We start from the raw sequence: 15,395 nt of genomic DNA on the forward strand, positions 1-15,395 counted from the left end.
AGCAGTGGTTTGCTTGTATATGTGTGCACATATCAGACAATATGATGGACATAATAAGAATAGTGAGGTTTTTAGTTGATGTTGTTGCCCTGAAACCTTGAAAAATGTTATGCTTCTTAATTCCTTCCTTCTTTTTTTTAAATACAGAAATGAGTACTACCCAGCAGATTCCTTAGTGGCTCCATCTCAGGATCTCAGAAGGAAAATTAGTGGTACCATAGCAGCAAAACAAGTACCTGCTGAAGAGATGAATGATGTTGCTATGGAGGAGGAGGAGGAGGAGGAAGAAGAAAAGGAAGAAGGGGAGCCAATTAGTATAGGAGTACCAAAAAAGAAAACACGAAGAGCTGCTGCTAAGTAAGTATTTTTAGTTTTCCCTTTTGCTAGTGCTCTCATGGAAAGGCAGATTCAGCAGCTCACATTGAGATACAAGCTGTGGTTTTGTATATATTATTTTTTCTTCTTTTGCTTGTGCTTCATAATTTCTCAGTAGATTACAAGTCAGAAATTCTGCCTGTACAGTACTAAAAATCCAAGTATGTTGCCCAGGTTTTATCATTATCTCATTACCTGCTGACCTGTCTGTGGTGTGTTTTACTTTAAGCAAAAAATGTGTAGTATTCTGAAGTTTTCAGAGACTCTTGTACCTGAATTCCCTGGGTTCTCTGTGCATATCTGTTAGTCTTTGAAAACTGTGGGCATTGCCAAACACTTCAAAAAATGAGATTATTTGTTTAGGTATTCTAATATTGGGGTTCTGCCATTTCCTGCCTGTTATAAATCTTGTCTTCTTAGGGACCAAGGTTTTTACTTGGTAGATTGAAGTTGCATGTTGCTGAGTGTCATTGTTGCAGTGCTGAATGCAAGGAGAAAGTTGCTCTTTGTATGAATTCTCCCCAGTGATGACCTCTGTCAAATATCCCTTACAAATACAGCACAAAGATTTATATTCTGACACTTCTTTTGCAAAGGATGGCCCTTGTAATGACAGAGAACTTCAGAATGTCACCTTATATGTTGGAACAAGACCAGTATTTGATAGATGACCTAAAGTGTCATTTCATCCCAGGTGTCCTGTGGGTGTTAAATTTTTTCCCAGATTCTGACTTGTATCTGCAAGTTATCAGCAATTAAAATCCAGTGGCAGTCCAAGATATTTTGTTGTTTTCCAGTCTCCATCTCAGTACATCTGTGCAGTGAAGTGGAAACGTTAGCTCCCAGTAGCTGTAACAAAGGCGTGAAAGATTTACCGGGGGTGTGTTAATGAGTTATGGAGTGACCTCCCTTCCCGGGTCAGGCCTGTGCCAGGGAGGACTCCCTTGTGGGGCTGCACCCTGTGTCCTGGGAGCCTGGCTGAAGCAGGGAGCACCTGCCCCAGGCTCCCTGTGGGGTTCCTGGAAGGCATCCTACTTATCCCTTGTCTGTGCTTAGCCCTGGAGGAGGGTGGCCCAGCTCAAGTGTCTGGATGGTTCAGTGTGAATTGGCTGCTGAATGAGGACAGCTTCTACCAGTCCCACAGCACACATGGCAGAGGAAATCTCACTTATCCTGGTCTTCTGTGTCCCTTTCCATGAGGAGGAGGCGAGGCAGATGTGAGATGACCCTGCCAGCGCTAGAGGAACTGACTCCCATCTGTCCTTGCAGCCCAGTTTTAAGTCCCGTACAGTCTGTGGCTGAATGCAGCCCATCACATTGGCAGGAGCAACATGGGCACCAGTTATGGACAAGTGAATAAACAAAGAGATAAATACAGAATTTTGGTGTTCTGGGCTGGGTTGGCAGAGAGAAGTAAGCTGCATCCTGACTGTACCCCTTTCTCATGAAAAAACTGAGCTTTACTTCAGTGCTGCTGAAGTAAAGGCATTCTCTGTGCCGTGAAGTGACAGCTGGTAGGAGTTGCTTAGTGAGCAGGATGCTTCTTGAGATGTCTGCAATAGTGCTGAAGATTTGGGATCCTCTTGTGTTGTGTTTTGTTTTCTTTCTTGTTAATGAATTTTAACTTGAGCTCCCTGTTTGATTGTCTCAAACAAAATTGATATTTTAAAAAATCATTGTTTTGTTTTGCAGGCAATTAATAGCCCACTTACAAGTTTTCTCAAAATTCTCAAATCCCCGTGCGTTGTATTTGGAGCAGAAGTTGAATGCCTTGTATACCCAGGTGAGGCTATCTGCTTACTTTTAGAAATGCCTGCTAATAAATTACGTCTTTCTTACTTGAGTGCAGTGTCTAATACTGAGGAAAGCTGTCATTTTCTGAACTCAGCTGTGATGGCTGAAAAAAGAGCTGTCCTTGAGAGGACTTTCTAACAGGCTTCATTTGAAATGAGCCACTTGGTCAACCTGCTTAAGATACCTGGATTAGTTTGCCAGGAGTGGCACTGGCAAACAGATCTGACAGCAGACAAGTAGTAGTCTTTGGCAAGGTGAAAGAGTGGCTGCAGAGGCGAAGAGTGGCTGCAGAGTGAAATAAATGGGCAGGAGATCTTTCTCCTTTTTAATGCCTTTATTAAGAAGAATCAGCTCAGGTGGGAAGAAATCGACGGGTTGCGCCCTCGCCGCCGCTGCTCCCAGGCGTGGCACGAAGGAGGAGGACGATGCAGTTTTGTCCACTGGTCTGCAGGCAGAACTGGGGACTCTGTCCTCACGGGAGAGTCGTTGAGTCCTTGGTTTGTTGGTTTAGAAACCCGGGGGGTCTCTTTAATCAGTTTCTTTTCAGGTTAGGGTGAGAAATAAAAAGATTCAAGCAGGTACGGGACAATGCTCCCATCCTTAGACGTCACTTTAAGTTACTTATTGGCTCGTGATTTTAGGGGTTTTTCTTATAAAAACTGTAAAACTGTAACAATCCAGGGTGCACTGCGTTTCTCATTTGCATGTTGTCTCTGGTGTCACTGGAGGGTTGTCTCTTTACCCTGGAGGGTTTCTCTTGGTATCTTCTTGGTATGCAGCCAGCATCAGGGAAACAATCGGTTAATCACCTGCCATTAACGAGTGATTAAGGGCTTTTCTTCCACAGGGAACCTAAAGGAGTCTGATTTGGTCTGGCTTGGTTTTTTTAACTCTGAAACTTTAAAAAAAATACAACTTTCTATTCATAACAGTTCCCCCCTATTTTTCTTTGATCAAGCTTAAGCTTGCATCAACTTATAATTTTTGGCTCATTAACATAGAATTTCCTGTATTTTTTGTATTGATCATACATTTCCTCAGCCCTTAGGTGATCATATTTACTAAGCTTCATTACCTTTTTTGGTTTTTTTCAGGTTAATTTCTTTAGAGATTCTTAGGTTATTCTGTACAGCAGATGTCACTATTTTTGTTAAACATGGAAATAAGAACAGACTAACAAGTGTACCCACAGTGAAGGTTATAGTTTTCCAACTTTTTTTGAAAATCCATAGATTATCCCACCAACTGGAATCAAGTGTAGGAGTCTTTTGATTTTGTGAATATGCTAGTTCTTTTATTTCGTTTAAAGTATTTCTAATGACTGCCACAATTAATTTGATTTGATAAACTACTGTTTTGGTTTGGTTGAGTTGGTCATTAATATGATTAAGAGCCGATGCGGTCTGATTAGATATTACTTCTAATTCTGATTGTAGTTTCAAAATTTTGTTTAACATATATTGTTCCTTCAGTTTTGTTTTTCTCAAATCCTCATATATAGGAACTCTTAAACTTGATCCAGATTCTTTGTGTATTATACAGACAGTTTGTTTTATAATTCTAATGATGCTACCACTAGACCAGCTTCTTGGCAATTCAGTGGATGTTGTGGTACCATTGACCCAAAACAGGCGTTTAGGGGTTTCCTGAAAGAGATTAATTTTTGTCGTGCCCTCCCAATATTTAGAAATACTTTTTCCTTTTACCAGATTTACCAGGTTTGCTTCAGTAGCATCACGTTCAAAGCACCACCAGGTTTCTCCTACAGGGTGCTCTCCCAGGAGTGGCTGCCTAAAGGTGGCGGTGTTCCGGGTCATCCAATATATTTTCTTATTTTCTTGATAAAAGATCAATTGGTAGAGGTTAACACAATTGTTGTGGACTCTCAGCAAGGAGCTTACTTCTTTCTCATAGAAAGGTTGGTAGTACTCATTGCACAGCTCTCCTGGGCTTTCCAGAGCACCACCAGCAATCAGAGCCAGCACTACTACCCTTCTCAAGAGTCCGGTATGGGTCATCCTGCACAGCCTGCCCACCCGGCCTTGCCTCTTGAGGATTTTACTGAGAAGAAGTCTCCAAGTTCTTTAGAGTCTCTTGCTCCTCTGGTTAAACCTCTCTTGATCTGTCCCTGCTAATTTGGTCCCTCCTAGGGGAGCACTCTGGAGAAGATTAACCTGGGGTCTTTGGTACCAAGTTGGGACGACTTAACCAGAATTACTTATTAACAATTTTTAACTTTTACAAATTTCTTAAAACACTTCAAGACATGTTATGATTCTAAACTTTTTTCTTATGCAGTTCATCAGTCTTTTTGAATGTCAATTTTAAGTCATTTGGTCCTTTTATAATAGTATACTCAGCTGAATTAACTCCTGATGCAGTTGAATCTTGTCCTGAGTTAGAGTGTGAGGGTGGTGTGGAATCTGGTCCAATACCAGAAGGAGACACTGACGAATCTTGTCCAATGCCCGGGGGTGAGAGTGGTGTGGAATCTGGTCCAATACCAGACACTGAAGAATTTTGTCCAACGCTCGGGGGTGGGACTGGTCCTTTAATTCTCGTAATGTGAGTCCAACCTTTTTTTCTGGTTCGCACGGCCGAATTAGCGATGAGGAGTACCTGAAAGGGGCCTTCAAATTTCTCCTTCCAGGTAGTCTCCTGTGCTATAGGGTGTTAACAAGAATGGCAATCCGAAAATCATTTTATAAGGTGAAATCCTTATATCAGACTGGGGTCTTGTTTTGATGCGCAAGAGCGCTAGGGGTAAACACTTTAGCTAATTCATTTTTGAGAATTTTGTTCATTTGTTCCACCCTCCCAGAACTCTGGGGGTGCCACAGAGTATGCAATCTCCACTTTATTCCTGAAGCTTCAATTATAATTTGCAATGTTTGGGCCACAAAATGTGGACCTCAGTCTGAGTCTAAGGTATTCACTATTTCATACTGGTTCACTTTTTGGCAAGTTAAACACTCTTTTATAATTGTTTTTGCTAGGTCATATCCGCTTATGCACAGGTTATTTCTTAGGAAATAATCACATAGTCCTTGGACTCCCCAGTAGGTTAGTTTCTGTAGTTCTGTTAGCACTATCCCAGCAAGTGCTTTGTTTAGCAACACCCGTCCGTCAGATATTAACCACTCCCCCATATCCCTTGATGTAACTTTAAATTTCACAAAATATGAGTTCTTTTTTTTCTTTTTCCCTACTCGGGTGTGGTTTCTGCTTAAAAAAAACCTTTTACCAGATCTTCTGGTCTTAAAGCTGCTTCCTTTGCTATCTTGATCAGCTAGCAAAGGTTTCACAACTTTAGGCTAAACAGTCTTGGGCGGGGGGGTCCAGTTGCTCCACAGTAATAGCAGCAGCTTTCACTCAAAGGGACTCGAGGCCTCTCCATGCCTCCTGTTCCTGACAGTACTGCCGTATTCTTGCCTGCTCCTGGTGGTGGACTCCCCCACTCTTTTGTAGCCTTGTACTGCAGGGAAGGGTTGTTTGCTCCTACACTTTCTCTGGCTACAGCAACCATGATCTTAGCTTTGGCCTTTGCTTTTTCTTCCTCTCTCCTTAAATACACTTTCAATGCTTCCTTCAATAATTCATTAATATCTTTTCCTTGCCAATCCTCAATCTTTTCCAATTTTCTTCGTATATCAGGCCAAGATTTAGTAACAAAATGGACTTTTAGTAGCATTTCACCTTCGCTAGTGTCCAGGTCTGTTCTAGAATACAATTGAAAGTTCCGCCTCAGGCGATTAAGCCAAGCGGTAGGAGTTTCATCTTTCTCCTGTATACCCTCAAATGCCAGTTTTGTATTGGTTCCTTTGGGAATTGATTCTCTTATCCCTCGAATTATCAAGGACCTGTACTCCATCATGGCCTTCCTCCCTTCCTCCTGGTTAGGATTCCAATTGGGATCCACTAGTGGCAATTTTTCTTCTCCTGATGGCACTTGGGGCCCTGGACGGTTATCTTTTTCCCAAACTCTTATGCTTGCGGCCCTAATCATTCGGGACTCTTCTGGGGAAAATAATATATTTAGAATGGAATTCATCTCCCCCCAAGTGTAGAAATTTGGACCTAAAAACTGATCCACTTGGTTAGCAATGCCCACAGGGTCTTCAACTAGATTCCCTAACTCCTTCTTGAATCCTCTCACCTCAGAAGCAGTTAGAGGAGCATTTACAAAACCAACACCTCCTGCTACTCCTCCCATAGGAACTTCTCTAAGGGGAAAAAGTCTCTCTGCTTTGGAGGTCTTGGATCGGGTACTACAGTATGGCCCATCTTCAGACACAAGATTGTTCACTTGAGGGGTAATAGCATTAACTTGGACCTGCTGTAAGTCAACGGCTGTACCTGGTGATAAGGGGTTATTAGATAAGGAGGTATTTATGTCACAGTTAGGAGGAGGTGGAGAGACTGCCGTAGGAGGGGGAGAAGAGCTTGGGTGCAGGTTAGGTGGAGCTGGAGAAGGGGTGGAGCATGCAGCAGGTGTAGTAGGTATTAGTGGTGGTGCAGAAGCAGCTGAAGGAGTCGAAGGGGGGGGTGAGGGAATGGCCCCCATGGCAGCCGGGAGAAGAACTGGATCTGCTATTTGAGGTGCTCGAAGGAGAGGGTTATAAGGTGGAGGGGCATCAGGAGGCAAGTAGTCTAGAGGGTCCCACCTTTTACCAATTTCCTTAATTCTAGCATCTCCTCTTTCATTCCCTTCTTTCTTGCTCTGCACTTTACAAATTTGCACTCCTTCTTTCTGTATAGCATTCAACCAACAAGCTATATACAATAGTTCCTCAGCATCAGTATTTTCTCTAGCTGTCAGATAATTACTCAGCTGTTGACACATCCACTTGTCTTTCGTCCCACACCATGGCCATCCTCCTTGCACTTCTAATTCTGGCCACACTTCTGAACAGTAATGAATCATCTTAACTTTATCTAATCCTTCTGTACTTTCTATAAAGTCCCATTTCTCTAATAGCTCACCTAGGGGACTGTGGGGAGGTATATTCTTTAATCTCTGGCCACTTTTCTTACTACCGCACCCTCCCATTATTTTCTGCCTCTAAACAAATCACAAAGATGTCTTTTTTCTCTAAAGGAAATATATCTTATTTAAGAAGTCTCGACCTCCTGCCAAAACTCCAATTTCACTGACCCTTTTCGTCAGGACTTTGTTAAGACCTTGGCTTTCTTGCCAAGACTCAACAAACAACCAAAATACAAAAAAACATCCTCGAGGTCTTGACCTCTGAGGTTCGCCTGACCTCCTTCGTCAGGACTTAGAGAGACCTTGGCCTTCCCTTGCCAAGGCTCAAACAGTCAAACCTCGAAACCCTGGCTTCTGAGGCGCCCTTTGTCTGGGCCAAACTGCCTGATACCCTAACTTCTTTCGTTAGGACCTGTATCAGGGCCTTTGGGGTGCGTGCCACTCACACAGCTATTTCCTCCGCACGCCCGGAGGGGTGCGTGCCACTCACACAGCTATTTCCTCCGCACGCCCGGAGGGGGGGTCCTGTGGGGTGCGTGCCACTCACACAGTATTTCCTCCGCACGCCCGGAGGGGGGTCTTGTGGGGTGCGTGCCACTCACACAGCTATTTCCTCCGCACGCCCGGAGGGGGGTCCTCTTTACCCCTTTGGAGGCGCCTCAATCACCAGTTCCACTCGCTTCCCCCTGTTCCCGGCCGGCCCCCTCGCGGGGGTGCGGAACCGCGGTACTGAGGGGTCCCCACTCACTTCGAGGGGCCGAGCTGCCGGCCCTCGTCTCACTCACACACACTCGCTCGCCTCCCTCTCCCGCCGCCGGATATTCTCACCTATCCGACGCTGCTCCGTGTCACTGTCCCAAGCCGATCTTCTCTGGTCCTGATAGCCAGCTGTCCTGCAGGTCCAGGGTGGGCGGCCGTCCCAGTCCTGGTGTCCTCTTCAGGCGTGGCTATCCCGGACGAGCCCCCAAGCTGAAATAAATGGGCAGGAGATCTTTCTCCTTTTTAATGCCTTTATTAAGAAGAATCAGCTCAGGTGGGAAGAAATCGACGGGTTGCGCCCTCGCCGCCGCTGCTCCCAGGCGTGGCACGAAGGAGGAGGACGATGCAGTTTTGTCCACTGGTCTGCAGGCAGAACTGGGGACTCTGTCCTCACGGGAGAGTCGTTGAGTCCTTGGTTTGTTGGTTTAGAAACCCGGGGGGTCTCTTTAATCAGTTTCTTTTCAGGTTAGGGTGAGAAATAAAAAGATTCAAGCAGGTACGGGACAATGCTCCCATCCTTAGACGTCACTTTAAGTTACTTATTGGCTCGTGATTTTAGGGGTTTTTCTTATAAAAACTGTAAAACTGTAACAATCCAGGGTGCACTGCGTTTCTCATTTGCATGTTGTCTCTGGTGTCACTGGAGGGTTGTCTCTTTACCCTGGAGGGTTTCTCTTGGTATCTTCTTGGTATGCAGCCAGCATCAGGGAAACAATCGGTTAATCACCTGCCATTAACGAGTGATTAAGGGCTTTTCTTCCACAGGGAACCTAAAGGAGTCTGATTTGGTCTGGCTTGGTTTTTTTAACTCTGAAACTTTAAAAAAAATACAACTTTCTATTCATAACACAGAGGATATCTGTTTCACTTACAGTTCATGCAGGATCTGGAGGAGGGTTTAGAATACAAAATTTGGGGAAGATCTGAGGAGGTCTTTCTTTGTCCCATAGTGTTTTGTGTACTAAGAGTGTGGCCAGTATGTACTGGCCACAGTATGTATTATCAACCATCAAAAAAGGATTTTCTTCTTGAAGAATATTCAATTTGCTTGATTCCAGGGATTTTTCTGAAAGAATTGTCAAAAGTATGACTTCAAAGAGGGATTCTAAATCTTTATTTTACAATCCTTAAAACGGTTTTGTTTTTTAATTTTACAGGGTTGTGTTGATTCCCAGTTTGTAGATTTGTTCAGGTCATTGGGGTTTGCTCTCATTGTTGCCAGCTTGTTTTTTGAGGCTGTGGAGCTGAAAGCTCCATTCCTTAGTCTCTGAATTTAAGAATCTCTAGCAGACATCCACTCTGTTTCAGTCTATCTCAAGGTGTTGCTTAGAAAAACAGTTGATCGACGTGTTTGCTTGCCTGTGTTCTTAGCAAAATATTGGACAGTCGTGTAAAGGTCAAATCACTTGGGAAGAACAGCCTGGCACAAGAAGAAAGATTATTTCATCACTTACTGTTTGCATTTCTGTGTCTTAGTATATTCATTGTCACGGCTGGTGTGTCCATCTGGCGTAGGAACGTCATGGCAAAGTGACCTTTGATGACACTTGCCTGTGCTATTTAGTGGCAGACTGAAGAACTGATAAAGATGCTGCCTGGGGAAATGATCTGCATTTCTCAACTTCTTTTCCCTGTCCTAATGAATCTCAGAATCACAGAATATGCTGAGTTGGAACAGATCCACCAGGATCATTGAGTCCAGTTCCTGGCCCTGCACAGGACACCCCCAAGAATCAAACCACGTGCCTGAGTGCATTGTGCAAACAATTCTTTAACTCAGGTAGTCTTGGTGCTGTGATCACTCCTTGGTGTTGTTTAGTGCCTAGGTTATGAAGAGTCATCTTCAAGAGAGGGCGAATCTCACTGAGACTCTGCATACCAAGTCTTCCAAGTAGTTTGTGTTTGTCACAGGAAAGAAATACAGATATCTTGGAATGGTTTGCATAGTCTGCTTTTTAGTCCAGTCTTCTTAGATACAGAGCTAATAACTGGTTTTGATGATAAATGCAAACTCATAGTGGTCCAAAAGACAACTATGAAAAAACATAATATTATAACTGTCCTGTGTAAGTAGGAAGGAAAAGCAATCTATCAGCAGCCATGCCCCTTTTTATGGGTGGAAGTTGTGCATGTACATCTTGGCTTTATATTGACAACAGATACATTCTGCTTCCATTTGAATAAGTTAGTCCAAAACCTGCTTGAGCCTGTAGCCTTTGGGTCATTTCACTATTTTCAGTAAGCACTTCTGCCCCTAGATAGGGACTAATTTTCTTTCTTTTATTATTTGCAGTTACTGTCTCATCAAGACCAGAATGTACAGAGAATAGCTCTTGACTGTATAATGACATACAAGCATCCTCATCTACTGCCATACAGGTAAAAGCTTTTACATTATTTTAGCATTGGTGAATGAGCCTGCTGTCATATCAGAAGCCTACTTTGGGGTCAGTTTTATTTGGCATCCTGTATTTGTTGAAGACATATAGTAAAGTTTAATTCTAGCCAGCTGTATGTTTTGTTTCTAAGAGAGGAACTCAAGCCTTGAGGTTCATCAGTGTCTCTTTTTTGTTTAGAGAAAAAGAGCACTGTCCCAGAATGGTCTCAGTAGTGTTAGTAGTAGATGTCTTTTGTACTGATGATTTATAGCCATCCAAAGAAAGTGACAGCATAAAACTGTAGTTTATAGTTAAATAATTTCCTTGGAATACGTCCAGGACTTACATGTCTATATAATTAGCTTGAACTTACTGGCTTTTAAAATATTTTTTTATAAAAGGATGAGAAGATAGTAGTTTAATATTTTGTATACAGCAAGGATAGATAGGTAGGTAATTAGATATATATGTATCTGTGTGTCTGTCTATTTTACTAACTCTACCTGCCCTCAAATAATGTTTATTACTCTCAGGGAGAATTTGCAAAGGCTACTGGAGGACAAAAGCTTTAAAGAAGAGATAGTCCATTTCAGTATTTCTGAGGAGACCACAGTAGTAAAAATGGAGCATCGACCAGATCTCATCCCTGTTCTTATGAGGTGTGTTCTGAAGTGTGAGTTCAAAAGCTTCATGGCAGAGTACAGTGATCAGAGAGATGTAATGCTGCTTTTCATCTTGAATAGTTGAGATGAACTCATGGTTAATGGTATAGTTTGATGACTTAGTTTCTGATATTCTGTATGGTTTTCTTATTAACACATTTATATAACGTGTTATACAAATGGTGTTTTCTTTAAAAACAGCATTTTGGTACATACTGTTTCTACTAAGGATTAGAGGACTGTGAGGACATTTCAGTTCACTGAGTGTTGCCAGCTATTTGCAGTGATGTGAATTGTCCTGCAAAGTAACCAGTTTTATACCTGAAGTTTCCAGCAGAGCTTCCGTTGCAGAAGCTGATCTTTGACTAAGATGTTTTTGAACAATATGTAGTAGTTCAGTGGAAAACCTGAAGGGAGAACTTTCACTAGAGAATATTTTTAAACAGAGTTTCTCCTGCAGAATAAGAGGCTGGAAAACAGATGGCTTGCTGACAGCTAATGCAACCTCTTTTTGATTCTTGAAGAATTCTCTATGGCAGAATGAGAAACAAAACAGGGAGCAAAACACAGGGCAAGTCTTCAGCGAGCACTCGCATGTCGATCGTGCTGCGATTTCTGGCCGGCTCGCTGCCAGAAGAGATACGGATGTTCTTGGATCTACTCTTTGAAGCTGTGAAGCAATTCAGTCATGGTAAGTAGGCCATAAAAACTGGGAGTCTGGTATTTCCTGACTGTAGAGATGTGGGAAGATAAATAGGCTTAGTACTGTTATGTGCTTCAGTTTGTCTCTACAGCATGCCTTGAAAGGATGAAAGTAAACCCTTGGTAAGGACTTGGTTTCCCCTGAGCTTCTCCTTACAAAGCATGATTGCTCTGTTTTATGTGTCTAAGGTCAGAAAAACTGAACAACTTGCCACAGCTGTGCAAGTAAGCTGTAGCAGACCAGGAGTGGGTAGTGGCTGGCATCATAGGCAAGCCTGAGTATCATGGCAGTAAAGAGAGCTTGTAAAGTGCTCTGATTCTATAGCAGTCAGAGATCTAAATATCAGAGAGATGGAGACACAGAGCTGTTCTTATTTAAAAATCAGACTGTGAAGTTCTGTAATTTAGGGCCCAATTCCACTATTTTTCACTGAAATGTTATTCTTGGTAGTGGGTGTCTCCATGGTGCTTCCCTAGATAATTTGCTGTTCCTTTGCCTATCACAGGGCCTTGCCAGACTGCAGTCCTTCAAAGTATGTCAGAGCTGGATTTAGCTAAAGTCCTGCCTCTTGGGCGTCAGCATAGCCTCTTCAATGGTCTTGAGGTTGTGTTGAAAAACATGGGACATTTGATCCAGCAATACCTGCCTGAAATTCTACAGATTCTGCTCTGCATGACTGCTGTGGTATCCTGCATCCTCCAGCAAAGAGAGAAGGTACAGTATATGCAAACAATATACAGACATGTAAAGTAAGTTTCTTTCTCTCCTCCTCCTCTGAGCTTACATATATAGACAGAGCTTTACTGATTCAGATAAAGTTGAATGCCATTGTGGGGTGAAGCTTAGCAATTAGAAGTTGTCAAAACAGAGGCCAGTGGTGCTTGTCTGGAAGTGCTGCAGGGCTCAAGCAGTGCAGGCAGAGTTGATGTACTTTGAAAACTGATTTGAACTGTGTTTTTGTTTGAGTTACTGAAGAAAGAGTTGGAGGTGATCTCTGTGCATTGTTCCTAGCTGTTTTGTGGAGAGATGGGCATGAGAGAGATAAATGTTCTGTTGTAACCATGTAACAAAATTTTATGGCTGGAACTTGAAATTTGCTGTAAAAATGAGTTTATTGGCTGCAAGGATAAAACATTTGAGAAAGGAAGGAGAAGTTTAAAGTTCCTTGCCTGAAGACATTAAAGCAAACCTTGTCCATGAGGTGTTTTGTTGCAGTGCTAGGCCTCAGGAGAGCTCAGCATTGTGGATGATCACAGTGATTATCTGCCCTGAGTGTCTCCTGTCATGGGACACAGGAAGGACATGGCTACCAGCTGTGCTTTCAGCACACTAGAAGCATCTTCAGCTCTGTATCAGGAGTCATACTAATCCAGTGTTGCCATTTGGGTCTCAGCCAGGTATCTGCAGAGCACTGAAAATGTTTTTTCCCTTGCTGAGCAATGGCTGTACATGCAGAAGGGGTCAGGTGAGGAAAACATCCTGTTAAAGATTGGTTGCACCTGAAGGTGGGGCATGTTGGCTTATTGCTGCCCTGTATGCAGGGAGGCAGCACAGACATCCCTGAGTTCTAGTCCAGCTACTTGGGATCTGTTGCCAGCTGCTCAGACACTGTAACACTGAGCCAAGCTTTTCTGTATTCTGGTGCAGAGCCAGCTCTTATATTAGGTAGGAAACAAGCAAACTACAGTCGTCATCATCACTGTGGTGTTGAAAGGCATTACGAGGTGATGGCCTGAGCAAGTGGCAGTGAATCTTTTGTCACCATGGGCATGTTCTTGCCAATACATTGAGCATTTGAGGTTAGAACTTGCTTTGGAAAAACTCCATTGAACAAAGCAAGTCCTTGCAATAGGCAGTATCCAAGGTCTCATAGTTGCCTGCAGGCTGCACAGAACCTGGTAACTGTCTTAATTTATGAAGAGGATGAGCAAATTTGAGGATGTCAGCGTCCCACAGTCTGACTTCAGCAGTGTATTGCATATGCCTGCGTGTTTTCAGTGAGGACAGGAGACAGGAGTTCTAAAAGCTGCTTCATTAACTGCTAGGAAAGCCACATTTTGCCAGAGTTGCTACAGTAATTCTGTCATGGTTGTGTAATGTCAGGAGTGACAGTCTGTTGTTTGTCTGAACTTAATTTAGCACTTCATTAGCCCTGGGGCTGTTAAAAGCTCAAGGAAGAGTGTGAGAAATCTGTTTATCTTGACTAATAATTAGAAGACATTCTTGGAGTTTGAGAGTAATTTATTGCAGACTGATACTGCCTGGAGAGTTAAACATCAACTTTGACCACTTTAAGACAAGTTATTAATTTACCATTTCCTACTGATTGTGTTCACTATTGAGTTTCTTTGTCCTGTCAAAAGCTTGATCTCAGAGAACTCTTACGGTGATTGGATAGAGCGGAAACCCAAAATTGCTTCACTTGGAGGTTGCCATTAGCAATAGTATCCTGGTTTGTGCTTTCTTTGGGCTTTCAAATAGTTCATTTGCCACCTAGAAGCTGATTGCACTCCCTTAGTACACATTCAGCGTAGCTTGGGAGGTTCTGTTGCAAGAGCTTGATCAGTTCCTTTTCCACCATGTCCTCTTTGTCTTTTTACTTGTGATTTTGGATTCTTGGATCCACTTGTGGTGGATCATGATATGGAGACCCAAAAGAGCTCCAATATCAGACAGTGGCTTTCATTTGCTCTCATGTGGCTTTGTTGTTTCTGAGGCTGAAGTTCATTACTTCTGCAGTGTGGAGCTACTTCATGTGCTCATACTGTGAGCTGCATTGCACAGTATGGAAATAATTTAGGTTACTCAGGTCAAGACTCCTCTCAGGGAGGAGAGTCAGAATACAGCTCTGCATGAATTCCCTTACTGAATTTTTTTTTCCCAAGAAAGGCTATGGAACATAACCACTAAATGGGTACAGGAAGCACCTTCCTGTAACCAAATTCTATAGCCCCCACCCTACTCTGCTGGAAGACATAATTCACATTCTTTCCTTCTCTGTTCCTCCCCCCTTCTCTTTGTCTGTTGATTTCTTTTCTTTCCAGAAGATCTTGGTGTCCAAAGTACAGCTTCACTTTGGAGAGCTGATTTTGGTCCTTTCAAGTGTAAAACAGAATTGTGTAAGTGCCAGAGTTGGAAATCTTAATTGTGATGTAGCTTTCTGCGTTGCATCCAAAGGGGGCAGATGCTACTGGGTTAAACCTATCAGCATTGATTTTTTTATGAGCTGAAGGAGTCCTGTGTAACTGACTCAATGCAGAAAGAGGCAGGCCACTTCTAGAAACATTTCTGTCTGCTCTGAGGTATAGATTGCTACTATGAACAAGTTACAAGAGAAAACAGAAGTTTCTGCAAAGGATGTGTCTGGATGTGGTCAGTCGCTGTATTTCAGAGCAAGTAGTAGTTGTTCTGCCAGAGTCTTACTGGGTTGGATCTTTTGTTGGTTTTCACTACAGGTACAACCTAGATTGATTAATCCACTGAAGAATTTGAGACGTCTTGGTCTCAAGCTTGTGGCAGAGTTTTTTTCTGATTATGAGACCTACAGCTTTAGTGTGGAAGAGATTGATGCAGTTTTCCATGCTGTGGTATGGCCTCAGGTAAGTATTTCTTGTTTTTCCAAATAACTTGTTTGAAACATGTACCATGCAGAAAACTCCAGCTGTACTGGAGTCCATCATGTCAGCTCTGTCCATCGCTAGATTGGATGTGGCCTTCGACAGATTGTGCATCCCAGT

The 15,395-nt window shown here is 42.9% G+C and overlaps 1 protein-coding gene across 2 annotated transcripts in view; it reads left to right on the forward strand.

The window, feature by feature from the left end:
- UTP20 (UTP20 small subunit processome component) overlaps positions 1-15,395 on the forward strand; it is a 69,771-nt gene that overhangs the window by 24,425 nt on the left and 29,951 nt on the right. For both annotated transcript variants that reach the window (XM_064419869.1, XM_064419871.1), the window contains exons 22-28: positions 148-357; positions 2,068-2,158; positions 10,209-10,294; positions 10,827-10,952; positions 11,480-11,646; positions 12,164-12,372; positions 15,114-15,257. In XM_064419869.1, coding sequence (XP_064275939.1) covers positions 148-357; positions 2,068-2,158; positions 10,209-10,294; positions 10,827-10,952; positions 11,480-11,646; positions 12,164-12,372; positions 15,114-15,257 — 1,033 coding nt within the window. The remainder of the gene's footprint in view (positions 1-147; positions 358-2,067; positions 2,159-10,208; positions 10,295-10,826; positions 10,953-11,479; positions 11,647-12,163; positions 12,373-15,113; positions 15,258-15,395) is intronic.

Source organism: Passer domesticus, chromosome 5 (assembly GCF_036417665.1).
Source record: "Passer domesticus isolate bPasDom1 chromosome 5, bPasDom1.hap1, whole genome shotgun sequence".
Classification (NCBI taxonomy): Eukaryota; Metazoa; Chordata; class Aves; order Passeriformes; family Passeridae; genus Passer; species Passer domesticus.